This window comes from Balaenoptera musculus, chromosome 18, assembly GCF_009873245.2.
Source record: "Balaenoptera musculus isolate JJ_BM4_2016_0621 chromosome 18, mBalMus1.pri.v3, whole genome shotgun sequence".
Classification (NCBI taxonomy): domain Eukaryota; kingdom Metazoa; phylum Chordata; class Mammalia; order Artiodactyla; family Balaenopteridae; genus Balaenoptera; species Balaenoptera musculus.
This window is the reverse complement of record NC_045802.1, coordinates 71,069,528-71,085,011: the sequence shown is the minus strand read 5'-3', so window position 1 is coordinate 71,085,011 and position 15,484 is coordinate 71,069,528. Positions and strand designations below refer to the sequence as shown.

The window sequence follows — 15,484 nt, the reverse complement described above, 5'->3', positions numbered from 1 at the left end:
TAAGAAGAGGTTTCTAGTGCAAAGGACAGAAGTGTCTATGCTGAAAAATAGGTAATTGTACTTTTATTAGTAGTCAAGTACTTAAATAACAAACATGACAAAGCCCTGGAGGGGATGGGGATACTCTTCTTTACCTATCTGCAGACTTAAGCATCAGCGGGAGTGGTACACAGAAGTTCCTTTTCAGTTCTTATAAGAGCTATTTGTGGTATACTAATTAGGGATTCAGTGTCATCAAGCCCTAAAAGATCTAAGGAACTAGAGAGTTCCTAATGTTAAACGCTCAACCCCCTCTTAAGATAGTTAACATTAAATGAATTAGAGAATGTCTGCCATCAGGCAAGAGAAATTGAGTATTTTGCCAGCTGCATTAAATATTATAGAAAACCCCAGCAGAATAAAATCACCCTGATCGTGTATATGGATGGGGAGTCAGAGAGGAGGGTGAAACTTACCCTAGAAAATCCAGAGGAACTGTTGAAGTTTCTTCTAGAACTAAGGAATGCCTACCATGCATTCCGGAGAGCTATACTTTGCAAAGACAAACCCCATGATCACAGTTTAACTAAATTAAGATCATAAATACCTGTCGGCTATGGTCCAGTAGACTGGGAGAGTGTAAACTCCTAGGATGCGTCATTGATCTCATTATCTCTAATACTGAAGGGAAGTAAGAGCTCAATAAATCTTTCTTGCACTCTGTTAAAGTTATGTGACAGAAGAGGCCTGAACAGTTAACTCTGGTGTAAAGAATTATACTTCTTTCCTCAACCGACCTTGAATAAGTGAAGACAAAGGAAGAATTAATTCATTACGTCTTCAAAGGGAAAGTGCTCTAAATCCAAGGTAGTATTAATATTTTCATTAATAGTACAGACTTTTTTGTATACTTGTGACTAAACTACTCTCTAGACTTTGAGGGAAGGCGAGCAGTACTTAGATCTGGCTCTGCCCCACCCTAATTCTGACATCAGCAAGCATCACAAATAGCTGCTCCTTGGAATCACCAGAAACAGGGTGAAGAGGAAATTCACCAGGAGGCCATTCCAAAATCTACCAAAATCTAACCTGGGTTTTCAGCATCACAGTAGATTGTCGAAGAGGAACACGGCTGACAGACCCCTCTAACAAAAAGAAACATAAAATGAGGTGTTCTATTTTACTAAAAAGTCAAGTTGATATGAGCTCAGTTAAATACCCACTGTGACACGTACCTCACTTTTCTTAGACCCAGAGCAATTACTGCTGCACTTGACAAGGCACTGGGCAGCACTGGACATTTTTTTTCTGGCAGAGCATTGCATGTGGTTATGAGATGGGCATACCACCTTTTTGTGTTTTGGGGCATCCAGAATCGAGGACTTTGGAATGAAGACATCAGTCTATTTCACATATTACATAAAAATGCCAAAGCAATTTTATTTCTTTAAAAAGTTGGGTGGATTGGAAATAATGCATTTTTGACATTATGGGACCTTCTAGAGTCCTGGACTTCTCAAATAACTGGATGGCAATCTTATTTATAATTTTTCTGGGAATTATCTTTGAGATCATACTCATAAAGATTTGTACAGCCTTTCAGAAGAAGCCTGCACTTCCTTCAGAAAAGGATAATACAGATGCCCACAAGGTAAGAACAAATGCTTGATTTCCTTTTCCCCAATTTTTCAAAGTAACACATAAGAATAACTTATAAAATTGTGGAAGTTTGATATTTGGATTACTCTAATATTTTATTGTCTCCCTTGAAACAGAAAGAAGACAGTTGCCTTAAAAGCATGAAATTTGGTAAGTATCCTACAATTTAATATTTTAATATAAAACTTGTTCAGCCTGAGCTTCTCCTTTTGGTGTTCTGACATTTTTTATTCCCATTTATCTCTAGATAACTGGCCAATTCATTCATCTTCAGAAGAAAGGTAAGTGATGTATTCTGAAATTAGATGAAACAGGTTGGTTTTGTTCTACTCAAAATTACATCTGAATTACAGAAAAGGGTTTTCCCATTTGTATAGAGGTTGACAGCTGTTCAACATCTTAATTAAGTCGAACTCTGATTTTTTAAATGGTTGCTCTGTTCCAAGCTGTGTTAAATGGCTTTTTATGTATTGTTGAAATTATCATTTAGGTAGGTAGACTCATTACCGTTTTTTACAAATGAGGAAAATAAAGCTTAGAGAGGTTAAGTGGCTTGCTTCCCTACCCCATCCTCTCTCTCCAGTACACATGAAGAAGAAATAATCACCAGTTCTGAAAATTCAGTTGAAAAATATTCATTTAGCACCTACTGTGAACCGAGCAGATCCTGAGCTAAGTGCTGCAAGAGTGACATGAAATGAGTTTATATCATCAGCATCCTAAGGATGCCTGAGTGCTAGAGATTAAATACAGACACCACTACTCTTGTTGCTATCAATATCTTAATTGTTTTCATCAAAGTCCGTTCAGCAATCATTAGATATCCCTATACAATGGACATTGGCCTTTATACTGGGATACAATTAATAAGATAGTATCTGTTCTCTGGAAGCTTATACTCTTGTGGAGGAGACTTAGATATAAGGATGATTGCTTGCAGTATGGTAACACAGTGATAGGAGTACTATGAGAACATTTAGGAGATACCTAAGCCAGCATAGGGGTGTTGGGCTGGCTTCATGAAGAAGGTTATACTGGAGCTGAATTTTAAAGGTAAGTGAAAATTAGTCAGAAAAAGACAGTGGGTTAGGAGGATAAGAAAGGCAATTATAAACCATGAGCAGAGGCAAGGAAATAAGGAACAGGGTATGTGCAATAAATTATGATGATTTCAGAGTTGCTAGAATGCTAAGGATGGGTCAGGGAGTAGTGGGAGATGAAGGTGAAAAAATATGCCGGAGTCAGATCATGGGGGACTTTCTATACCCTGTTAAGAAGCTTGGAGTTTATTCTGATAGTGAGTAACCACTGAAGGTGGTTAAGCGTAGGAGTGACACAGTTTTGTGTTTCAGCTAGATCACTAGTAGCTAGCTGTGTGGAGTATGCATCTGAAAATTACTTTAATTTCTTTCAGTTGTCAGGTGTAAAGGGGCTTTATTCATTTAATCTGGTTGCTCTATTTTTATATGAGTACTAGCAACTCTAGTTATAAAGTGGGTGTCCTGAGAAGCAGTAACAGTATCTGGAAGTACGGGGAGGTGGAATCCCGGTCAGAGTTGGTTGGGAACAGGAATGCCAGAGCAAACCAGGACACCTCAGAAGTGCATCCACCATAAACGATCATCCAGAAGTCAACTGGACAGACCAGGAGTTGGTGTTTGAGGTGTACAGGGCTTAGGTGTGCACTGTGGTTGAAGATTCTCTTGTAACTAAAAGCCAGAGGATTGACAGACAAGAGAGGAAGCCACAAGATGAAGTGGGGAGGAAAGGATTTTTAGCACCAGGATCAAGATAATCTGAGAGTTTCCCCATCCCTCTGTGCCATTATTCCATTCCTGCTTAAGCGGAATTAATACTTTTAATAGGCTTTAGGAAAAGTAATTGAGAAGAAAAAAATTGGGGGGATGGTGTTGAGGAGAAGGGTTAGGAAAGAGATATGGCTTCCATGGTGGCAGTACATTGTAGTGAAAAAACACATTTTGAATTAAAAAGGCTAGGTGTATGTCATAGTTCTGCCTCTAACTGATGGCATGGCCTTGGCAAATGACTTAAGCTCACTCCTTTCCTTACTTTTCAAAATAGCAGTTAGAAGAATTACCTCTTAGGAATATCAAGAAGATTAGTTAAAGTGATATGTGTAACAAAGCAAAAATATTTTACCGTGGCACCAGAATTCCTTTTGGTGTAGAATATATTTGGGAGAGCATCTTAAATTATTTTGAGATAAAAGGGCTCTAAATATTGGTAGAACCTCAAGCATAAAAATGGTTTAAAGTTGCACTGCATCAGAGACTGAGTGGGTTTTGTCTTGCTTATGAGATGAGAGAGAAGAGAAAGGGGAGGAGTGGGCAGAGAGGAGGGAGGAGCAGGGGAGGCGGTGTGAGGCTCGGGACTGAATGGCACGAAGGACGTCAGAGGGTGAGCCTACCACCCAGTATCCGGAGTCAGGGAGAGCCGTGCTGGCCAGGCACAGTCTCAGTGAGCAATGCGAACTGCTGATCTTATATCCATTGCGTTTTGGGAGATGGTTTGTTTCAGGGTTGACCTCAGCCTTAGACGTGTGTTCCTGGGAAAGTCTGCCATCAATTGCCTGAGTTTCAAAGATTAAAGCTGTCACTGGTTGGTTTCAGAAGTGTATTTCCTGAAGCGAGTTACCATTGATAGACAAAATTGTTTAAAAGCAGATTTGGTGTTTGTTACTATGACTCTAGGATTATGCTACGACTCTATGCCATTGATTGATTTAATTGATTTACAACCACTTCTAGTACTTACTTGTTGCCATGGCTATAGAGCTGTCAGTCTTTTCCTAGGAGTATGGGGAGTTCTTTTTAAATTTTCAAAGGCCAGTTGAGATTCCCTGGTGGGGAGAGGCCAAAGGACATTTAAAAAATAGACAGACATGCCTGACGGTTAAGTGGGAGTTGTTTGCTTTGCTGTAGTTAACTCCCTTCTATATCTGCCTCTAGCTTTTCGTTAAAGTTAGCCACATGTATGGGTGGTTTGTGTATGTGTATTTTTCCCCCTTCATTGAACCTGAAGAACGGGTTGGGTTGTATGTCTGGATCAGCTTGCTGTGGACAAGCGTTAGCCATCAGAAAGCTAGAGGTGAAAATGGCCACTCAGCAAATATTACTGAGGGCCTACAATGTGCTGCAGGCCCTTGAGATACAGCAGTGAACAAAACAGACATTGCTTCCCACCTTATGTTTTAGACAGAGGGGAGTCTGATAGTAAATGACAACATGATAAATAAATTATATGGGAGGTGGTGATAATTATATGTGATATGGTAAAACAAAAGATAGTGTAGGGTAAGAGGAATCAGGGTGCCAGAAGTAGGAGAAGAGAGGTAGGTGCAACATATGTGGTGGGATTTAACTAAAGCCTTGAAGGGATGGGGAGTTAACCAAACAGAAATGGTAGAAGAGTATTAGAGAGGTTGGAGAATAGATGACCAGATCATGGTTGGACCCTGCAGGCCATCTTAAAGATAGTGGCTTTTACTCTGAGTGACAACAGGGGATCACTGTAGAGTTTTATACGGGAGAATGATATGTTCTGTCTTATATTTTTAAAGGATTATTCTGCCTGCAGTGTTGAGAGTAGACTATACTGGGTCAAGGGTCTAAGCAGACGGCAGGCTTTTGCAAGTAATCCAAGTGAGAGATAAAAGTAACTTAAACCAGGGTGGTAGCAGTGGAGATGGCAAGAAGTGGTTAGGATATACTTCAAAAAGTAGAATCAGTGGGGTGTGTGGATGTGAGAGAAAGGAGGCAAAGATGACTCCAAGATTTTTACCTGAGCAAGTAGGAAAGGTGCAGTTGTCATCAACTGAGATGATGACAGCTGTGGGTGGAGCCGGTTCTGATGGGGAGATGAGGAATTTTGTTTTGCAACCGTTGAGTCTTAGATTGATTGGGCATCCAGTAGAGATAGTAAGTAGTCTGGGAGAGATGTCTGATAGAGACAGTGAGTTTGGGGGTTCTTGGCACATAGGCAGTATTAAAAGCCACAGAGAGGGTGAGATTACAAAGGGACTGTGAGAAGATAAGAGGAGCAGGGGCTGAGCCCTGGGGCGCTTCAAAGAGGGCAGGAAGAAGAGGAGGAACCAGCAAAGAAGACTGACGAAGAGCTACCAGTGAGTTAGAAGGATACCCAGGAGAATATGTGGTCTGGAAGCTCTCCAGAGCAGGAAAGACAAATAGTTATATAAGGTATACAAGTTAGGTATCAGACCAATATCCTTTATGAATATAGATGTAGAACCCTCAACAAAATACTAGCAAACCAAGTTCAGCAGCATATTAAAAGGATTATATACTCTGACCAAGTGGGATTATCCTCAAGAATGCAAGGTTGGTTCAACATACATCTAGCATTGTTTTATTATGTTTAAAATCATAATATTAAATTGTTGAAATATTGGTCTTGCATTTCAGCTTTTTTTCTATATTTTCCCTGAAATGTGCAAAAACTAATTCTGTTTATGTCTCATATTTTCACTGTTCACTTTCCTAAGTGAATAATACTCCTGTCCTGAGGAAATTTTATCCTAATTATGTCTGGACACTGCTATAACTTGTTAGGGTCACCTGGATTCCCTAGAATGCTTATGCATCCTGCCTGTATCAATTAGAATATTTTAATTCTCAAGTAACAGAAAACCACGATTCAAACTGGCATACCAAGAAGAGAATTTATGATAATCATATAATAGGAAATCCTGAGGTAGGACTTGCTTCAAAATTGGTTGATACAGTGGCTCAACAACTTCATTAAGGTCCTGTAACTCTCCCTCTGCCTTTCCTCATGTTGGTTTTACCTTAAGGTGAACAGAAAGATGGCCACAAGAGTTTCAAAATCAGACCAGCAATGTCCAGAGGAAGTAAGAGGCCACTTTTTTCTCTGTCTTTCCTGGGAACAAGGCAACTTTTCCCAGAAGTTGTTAAAAATCTTTGTCTTATGCTGGGATTAGTTCATGCCCATTCCTAATCTAATTACCATGTTAGATTTAGCCTAATCATTTGGGGTAGAATGAATGTTGAAGAGTCCACATCCATGATCATTACTGCAACTCCCAATTTTGCTCTAGTAGTAAGGACATGATACTAAAGATAATGGGTAGGTGTATTAGGGTTCTCCAGAGAAATAAAACCATTGGAAGATAGATTAATAGATAGATAGATAGATAAATATAAAAGGAGATTTATAGGAATTGGGTCACATGGTTATGGAGGCTGAGAAGTCCCATGGTGTGCCATCTAAAAGCTGGAGAACAAAGAAAGCAAGTGATATAATTCAGTCCAAGGCAGAAGCCCTGTGGGGAGGGGGTGTGCAGCACTAGTGTAAGTCTCAGAGTCCAAAGGCCCAAGAACCAGGGGCTCTGATGTCTGAGGGCAGGAGAAGATGGACGTCCCGAGAAGAGAGAGGGAGAGTTTGCTCTTCCTCCGTCTTTTTATTCTATTCAGGCCCTTAATGGATTGGATGATGCCCACCCAGTTGGTGAGGGCATATCTTCTTTACTCAGTCTACTGATTCAAATGCTAATCTCCTCCGGAAACATCCTCACAGACACTCAGAAAGAGTGTTTTACTGGCTTTCTGGGCATCGCTCAGCCCAGTCAAGTTGACACATAAAATTAACCATCACAGTTGGTAACAAAGATGTGTATACAGCCTGTATATTAGATGTTAATAAATTCTCTTAACAGTTGAGAGAAGTTGAAAAAGTATTTAACGTATTTTAAATATTCACCTAATAATTTTGTGTTCTCTATGAAAAACGGCAATCAGTAGTTTAGCTGAAACTACTTCAAATTCTAATTAGCAGAATCCAAATCAATGAGATTTTCCTGTATAAAAAAGCATTTAGAAAAAATGATTTTTGTGATGGGGTATATTTTGATGATTTTATATATTATCTTCATTGTTTATGATGAAGCATTATTTAAAAGTAGGGTCATTCTTCCAGTAAAGTACAAGATAATCTATGTTCCCTGAACAAACAGCTACCAGAATTTCTGACTTAGCCTATATGAGTTTCAGTTGATGACTTTAGGCTGCCTTACCATTAAACAAAACTTAAGGTGCATCAGAATCACCTGGAGAGCTTGTTAAAACTCAGATTTCTGGGCCCCATCCCCAGGTGTCTGATTCAGTAGGTCTAGGGTGGGGCCTGAGATTTTGCATTTCTGCTCATTTCCCAAGTGACGGTGATGCTGCTGGTCTGAGCATTGTTAGACCAAGCCTAATCATTTGAGGTAGAAAGGATATTGGAGAATCCACATCCATGATTGTTATTTCAGCCCAAAAGTATGTTGAGAAGCAGTACCCTAAAATGTAGGCTTCTCTCTTGATCAAAAACAAACAGCTGTTAAAATAATCTGGACGTATTTATAGAAAGCTATAGTTTATGGTATTGGACATTCTTCTGTGGTACCTCTTAAAGTTCCATAAGGATATTTTTACTCTTGTCAAAACTTTCCTACACAGAACAGAAACAAACTGATATTCCTTTTAAAAGGATATAATCTTAACCTGCAACTTTGACTGTCAAAATAGACAGTCAAAAGTAGACTTTTGGGGCTTCCCTGGTGGCGCAGTGGTTGAGAGTCTGCCTGCCAATGCAGGGGACACGGGTTCGAGCCCTGGTCTGGGAAGATCCCACATGCCGCGGAGCGACTGGGCCCGTGAGCCACAACTACTGAGCCTGAGCGTCTGGAGCCTCTGCTCCGCAACAAGAGAGGCCGCGATAGTGACAGGCCCGTGCACCGCGATGAAGAGTGGCCCCCGCTCGCCGCAACTGGAGAAAACCCTCACACAGAAGCGAAGACCCAACACAGCAAAAAATAAACATAATAAATAAATAATAAATAAAAATTAAAATAAAAAAAAAAAAGACTTTTGGACAGGTTTTTGAGGAAGAATCCCTCATTCTCCTAGATATGAAAATAATTTACTTCACTTTGTCAGTGGATTGATTTATTAAATGAATGACACTAAGTAATGAATTAGTGTGTAATGTGGACAATGACTTTCCAATTTATCTCTATACTGAGCTATGTTTTTATAGACTCTATTGGGCTTCCTTAAATCTAGAAGAGAGTTCCTGTAGAAAATAGGTCCTCAGTGACAGTTGATTTACACACTGCTTTCTTATATTTCAGAGTTGATGACTTTTCAGAAAGAACAATTACTTCATCACTTACATCTGAAGGAAATGAAGGTAACTTTGGAGACAGAGTTTCACTGCCAGATGAACCAACACGGGCAAGTACCAGTGAAAGTAAATATCACCTAAGTCACTTTAGTGAAAGTCATGAGCCATCTTCAGATGGTACTAGCTCGTCTTTGTCACTGTTTCATTCAGAAGTACAGGGAAATTTTCCAAGGTGCAGAGGGTGTCCTGAAAACGAACATGAAACAATACAGTTTTCATCTAAGAAATTATTTTCCATAATGAAAGACAACGAAAATAAAAATTTGATGTTTTCTTCTGACTTTAACTTTTCAAGAATTTCTAGAATCATTATAGAAAGTGAAGATATAGATGTGGCACCATGCTCTCCTGCCCATTTATTACTTTCTAGAGACCAAGTCAGACTTCTGGAAGAAAATGTGAGAAATCAAATTCCTTTAAAATCCAAAGCTACTTTAGAGAGTAAAACTCCCTATCTGTACTCAAGGTCTCAAGAGCCCTTGATTCAGAATCAACATTCTGTTAGAAGGGACATTTCTGCCGAAGCACAAGATTCTTTTCCGGGACAAAGTGCTCTTCCGAATCAAGATTTTTCTGAAGCCCAATTTACTAGTCAAGCCCAACAACTTGTTAACAACCAGGTATCAATCAATAGCCAGCCTGATATCAAGGCCAGATACGTTGCTCTGCCTCAAGATTTGATGAGGAAACCACTTTCCAGCAGCACACAAGACTCCTTCCAGACCCAAGATAGGGACAGGAGCCAACATTTGGTCCAAGTCCCACATTCTGTTGAGACTCAAGATTCAATCAAGGACCTAGAGTCTGATACAAAACACTCAGAAGAGGCCCAATATTCTGTTTGGTTTGAAGATTCAAACAAGATTCAATATTCAATCCCAGGGCAAAATAATATTTTTAATAATGCCAGACATCTAGTTTTAACTCTAAGCCCAAATTCAGTTGCTAAAGTGATGCCACAACTAAAGAGTGTAAAGACAAAGGGCCAGAAACAAATTGCTAGCTCAGAATTAAACCAGTATCCTGCATATGGCTCAGTGCCTCTTTCACCTACCATGACCAGGCAGAAAAACAGAAGAAAAACATTACACAGTAAAAGTAAATTTAGTCTCAAAGTTCTACCTCAAAAGTCAAAGAAAACACCAACTTCATGGGTATTTCAAATCACAGTATGTCACACTTCAGAATATAGCAAGTTAAGACACAGTTATAAAACTAAGAAGAAAGAGTTACATCAAAGAAAAGGTATATCAGGTTTAGCATTGCGTCTTATTTATGCTTTCAAGCTTGTTCCTCCTTATATTAGGAAGTATTCCAGGAAAAGACTAGCGAAATTTATGCCAGGTTTAACAGGATGTAGGCATTTTCTGCTGAAGCAAAATAAGTCACTGTATGCAGAGAAAGTCAACTATGCAGGGCCTGTTGAGAAAAGAGGAACCTCAGGGAGTACTAAAAACGAAAAGCATCATGGCAGAGACAATAAAGAACTAAGAAACATTTCACCAAAAATTCCACCTCAGCTAGAAGAGTCTTTCATGGTCAGTATTTATCAACAAAAAGCACCTTGTTCTTCATTAATAGAAACAAACTGGAAGAATAAAGAGTCTCTTAAAGACCCAATTTTACAAGCAAAGGAAATGGACATTACAGAGTTTTGTGCCCCAAATAGTGAAAAAACATCTGACCTGCATATTGCAAAGCATGAGACACCTTTAGAAGAAGCTATATCAGCACCTTTGCAGAAATTTGATTCCTCTCCCAAAATGGAGTCAGACAGAAGAATGAAAACATGCGAGGACCTAAAAAGTACAGAGAATTCACATCTTCTACTTACAAGTGGAGAGAAGTTACCAACTAGTACGTCAGAAATGCAAAGGTGCTTTCCAAAGGGAAATACCCATGAAAAAGAAGATTTTCTTGAAATTGTTCTGGAGTCTTCAGATGTCAATTTGCTCATTTCACTAGGAACCAAAAAGCATAAAAGCAGTGAACAGTCAGCAGGTGTAGAAATTCAAGAGAGTCCAGAAGGTGTAATTGAGAAGGAAAAGAAACCATTAATAGTTAATGTTACAGAAGATGGTGACCTAAGTGAAAGTGAGGAACTCGAATGCAACACTAGAAGCAGCATAAAAAATAGGCAAGATGAAAGAATATCTGATGCATTTCACGATGCCACTCACACTGCCCTTTCTGAACCACCTCATATGGAAATGCAGAGTGGATTAAAAACCAAGACAGATACATCAAGAATAGGGCTTAGTCATTCAGCGGTAAAGCAAGATGAATTACCAGATGACAAAAAAACATGGAGTGCAGAATACATTGAGAAGAGATGTATATTTAAAAAACCACAAGAACGTGACAGAGAGGAAGAACAACAGGCTCTGCAAGAAGCAGATCCACAGCTAACAGCAGGTTTCAGGTTCAGTCTACAACTAAAGCAGAAGCCCAAGTACGTCAAATTTGAAATAGGACAGAGCTGTTCAGAAAGTAGAACAACTCAAAATGAAGAGCTAGAGGTACAACCACACACTCTTTCTACAGAAACGATTGTGGGCACTGGTCCATGCCCCACAATGGATCCATTTCAAGTTGAGAAGGTGAAGCAAAGCACAGACAGACCTACAGGCAGGGAAACTGCAGATCCAGTGCATCCTCTTACAGTGTCACAGAGCTTGCCAGTTTTAACTGAAACAACAGAACATGGTGTCCCATTGTGTGGAAGCCCCGGAAAGCCCCTGGATGATCAAATTACAGAAGAAAAGGAAGACTTAAAAAGAGTTTTACCTGAAGTTGCCCTGGGGTCTCTCCATAGGCATATGCTTCCTTTATCAAGTGAGAAAAGGCAGAGAATCAGAAAAAAATTACCAGAAACCAAAAATGTACGCTGTCTCAACCATGTAACTACGAAAGTAAAGACGCCACCAATACATCGTAGAAGAAGATTGAGAGATGATTTCAAAATCATGATTAAACAAATACTGCAAGATGAAACTGTGGCAGATATGCTTCTGAATGTTATTGACCCTCACGTGTCTATTTTGCCTTATATTATAACACACAGCAGATTAAATGCAGAGAATCACAGTCATACCAAGCTAAAACAAGAGATATCAGAAGTTGAAAGAGAAGAAAAGTGTTCAGATACCATTACTAAAGGAAGTGACTCTGGAGACACACCAGAAGCAGCTAAATTGCAAGATGAAGTGAGTGGGGAAAAAGAAGCTTCACCAGAAGCAGTCCTTGAGGATCGCTGGAACCTCAGATTGGATGCATATCCAGAGAAAGAGCTTAAAACAAAGAAAGAAATGCAACAACCAATCACATTTGCAGAAATCATGATGGAGTCTGTTTACTCGGCCATAACAGATCCATTTCATGCTGAGAATATGAAGAAAAGCCTGACCACACAAACAGATTTAAGATGCACTGCACATTCTGAGATGCCTCCTCCAGCATCAGAAGAATCACTGATTGGAGACCCTTTAACAACAAGAGAAAGTGATGTTCCAGATTATGGAAGTGATACAAGGGAAATGGTTTATTCTTTTGCAGAAGCAAAGGCAGAATTACCCAAAGATTTACCAGCAATTTTCCCAGAGACTTTTAATTGCCACATGCCTGTTTTATCTCATTCTAAAGTGAAGAAAAATAGAGTAAGATTCTCACATCTAGAAAGCAGAGTGAAATCCAAGTCTGTACACATGAAAGCATTGAAGCCATCAATTTCACAAATATGTAATATCACAGGTCATAGAAAGAAACTGGAATCTGACTTTAAGGCCAAGTTTGAAAAGATCAACCAAGCTAATGGGATGGCTTATGAATTTCTAAACACCCTTTACTCTCCTGTGTACAGCAGGTTACAAGGAGAGACAAACAGCTTCTGCCATGCTCAGGTAAAGCTCCAGGGACTAGCACATGAGGGGAGACCACAGTATGTTGATTTCTTTGATAAGAGTAGTGCATTCTATGACAGAGAAGGAAAAGTACAAGATGGAGAGGAAGAGGAGCAAAAAACGTTGCTGGTAACTGCTCCGCAGCATACCCAGTGCCTCTGGATCAATGGGTATCAAGGGAAAGAGACCCACCTTGCCGAACCAGACCCAGCACTGGACCGTTTAACACAGGAACAAGATATACAGCACCGAACATGCTTTACACAAATTGCTTTGCAGACTGGCCTCCAGATGGGTCCTCAAGAAGCTAAGGAACTCCAGAAGATCAACAAACCAGAAGATGACATAACAGCCCCTACGGGTCTGGAGATTCCAGCTCCCGAGGCAGGGAACTCATCACTTGATAAACTTTTGAACACTACAACAGAGTGTGGCTTACCATCTGGTGGAAACCTTAAAAGGGAACTAGATTCTTATTTTGTGGGGAAAAATTCAGAGTTACCAGAAAATTTGCAAGTGACCTTCCCACGGTTTTCTGATTCTGTTGACCCCTTTGTTTCTAAATCTAAAAGAAAGAAAAACATATTAAAATTAGCAAGGAAGCAAAAAACAGTGAGTCATAGGTATAGAACTATGAGAGAACAAAAGCCATCAATTTTGCATATGCTTAATGGCAGGCAGAGCAAGGCACTGCAATGCAATTTAAAAACAAAGATGAAGAATCCACAGCAAAATAAAAATATAGCAGATGCATTTTTGGATATCATTCACTTCAAGGTGCCTACTTTGCCCAACATCAAAATGAGTATTGGATTAAATGTGGAGACAGATATGCAAACGGTAACAAGACTTAGTCATATGCAGCTAGTGCAAGGGAAATCGCCAAATGCAAGAAAAATATGTTGCCCAGATTCTATCAATATGAGTAGTTTATCTAACAGTGTGAAAGATGGGGAGGAGAAGGCAGGGGAACAAGATTTACCAGCTCCAGAGACTAGCCAAGGCCTCATATTCAATATATATCAGAAGAAGAATCATGACCTTGTCAAATCACATGAGGAACTGAAACAACCAGGAAGTATAAATATTCAGGTACAACCACAAACACATTTTGCACAGATTATTTTAAGCTCTGCTTCATGCCCTACATTGGATCAGTTTCAACTTAGAAAGCTAGAGAGCTATGCTAGGTTTTCACCTCCAATGTCAGGAGAAGCAAAGATTGATGAACACATATTTTCTGCAAGAGAATGTGGTGTTCCATCTGATGCAAACCATCAAAAGGAACAAGCTGATGGTATTGAAAAGAAAGAGACAGTGACTTTAGATTTCTGCCTGGCTTCTTTATCTATATCCAAAAGCAAGAGAAACTTCAAACAGTATTCAGACTTGAAAACCTTAATGAAGCCCAAATGTGGAATTTTAAAAGCAAAGAAACCATCAATTTCAAACATGTTCAATATCAAGGGTGGTGCTAGCCCAAATCATAGAAAAGAATTGGGATATAACTTAACAACCAAAATTAAAGAGGTGGATGAAGGTGAAAAAATGGCAGACGACAGGTACTCCCTCACGTCTATTATACCTGCTGTTAATAGGTATAGCAAGAGAGAAAGGGAAAAAAACATGTTGTTAGGAGAAAAAAGACTCAGTTCTAAACAAGTAAAGCGAGAGATATCACCACATGAAGGTAATATTACTCCAGGTGACACCAAAGAAACCAATCTTCAAGATGAAGAGGAAGAAGAAGGTGAACAGGAGATGTTGTTAAAGATAATTCCACAGCACAGCCAGCATTTCGTCTTCTGTTCAGGCCAGAGGAAGGAGCTTGACCTTCACAAATGGGGAAACAAAGGACGTGGGAAAATTCTGTTTGTTACAGAACAAGACATCCCACGACAAACGCAGCTTCCAGATCCAACCCAGGCAGAGGAGCCAAAGAGAAGCCAGCAGACACTAAATGGCACGGTGTGGTCAGCGAGTTCAACCCTTCCCTTTCTAAAGTCAAAGGAATCACTAATTGGTCGAGTTTTAATTGATACAATGAAATGCGATGTCCCAAGTAATGGGAGATGTATGGGGGACCTGTACGATCATGGTAAAGAGACAAAGACAGAGTTTAAAGAAGATCTACAAGCAACTGTCCTGGGGTCTTTGGATGCCTCCACACCTGATCTATTTGAATCTAAGAGGCAGAGAAAGACACTTACATGTAGAGCCTTAAAAAGTAAAATGAGTCCCAGATGTGTTATTATGAAGACAAGGAAGGCACCAATTTCACAGATATTTAATATCCCTGGGAATGGTTGTCTAAAAGCCCTACCTCCAAAAACCCTGAAATCACAGATTGTTGACTTTTTAATTCAGATAAAATACTCTGGGGTACTGGAAGATCTTAGTGCAGAGAGAAAGGAAGGAGTAGCCCAAGAATTACCAGCAGCAATTCCGGAGGTTTTGGATTTATCCACACTTGCTTTACCTGTGTCGAAAAGAAAGAGAAACAACTCAAAACTTACAGACAAGAGAAATAAAATGAGTCCCAAATGTGTAACTCTGAAGGCAAAGAAGACACCGATTTCAAAGACGTTTAGCGTCACAAAACGTGGTGCACCAAGCCGTGGTAGGCAATTGGAATGCAACTTCAAAACCATGAGGAAACAAGGTCAGTCTGTGGCAGCTGTCATCCTGAATGCCTTTTCCTCTCCCATGGCGGTTTCACTGGACAT

At 39.7% G+C, this 15,484-nt stretch overlaps 1 protein-coding gene across 1 annotated transcript in view; it reads left to right on the top strand.

The window, feature by feature from the left end:
- The first annotated feature begins 1,404 nt into the window (after positions 1-1,404).
- Positions 1,405-15,484, top strand: part of CCDC168 (coiled-coil domain containing 168) — a 30,120-nt gene continuing 16,040 nt past the window's right edge. Inside the window, 7 exon segments of the mRNA XM_036831388.1 lie at positions 1,405-1,447; positions 1,450-1,488; positions 1,491-1,630; positions 1,755-1,788; positions 1,886-1,919; positions 8,807-13,142; positions 13,722-14,905. Coding sequence (XP_036687283.1) covers positions 1,405-1,447; positions 1,450-1,488; positions 1,491-1,630; positions 1,755-1,788; positions 1,886-1,919; positions 8,807-13,142; positions 13,722-14,905 — 5,810 coding nt within the window.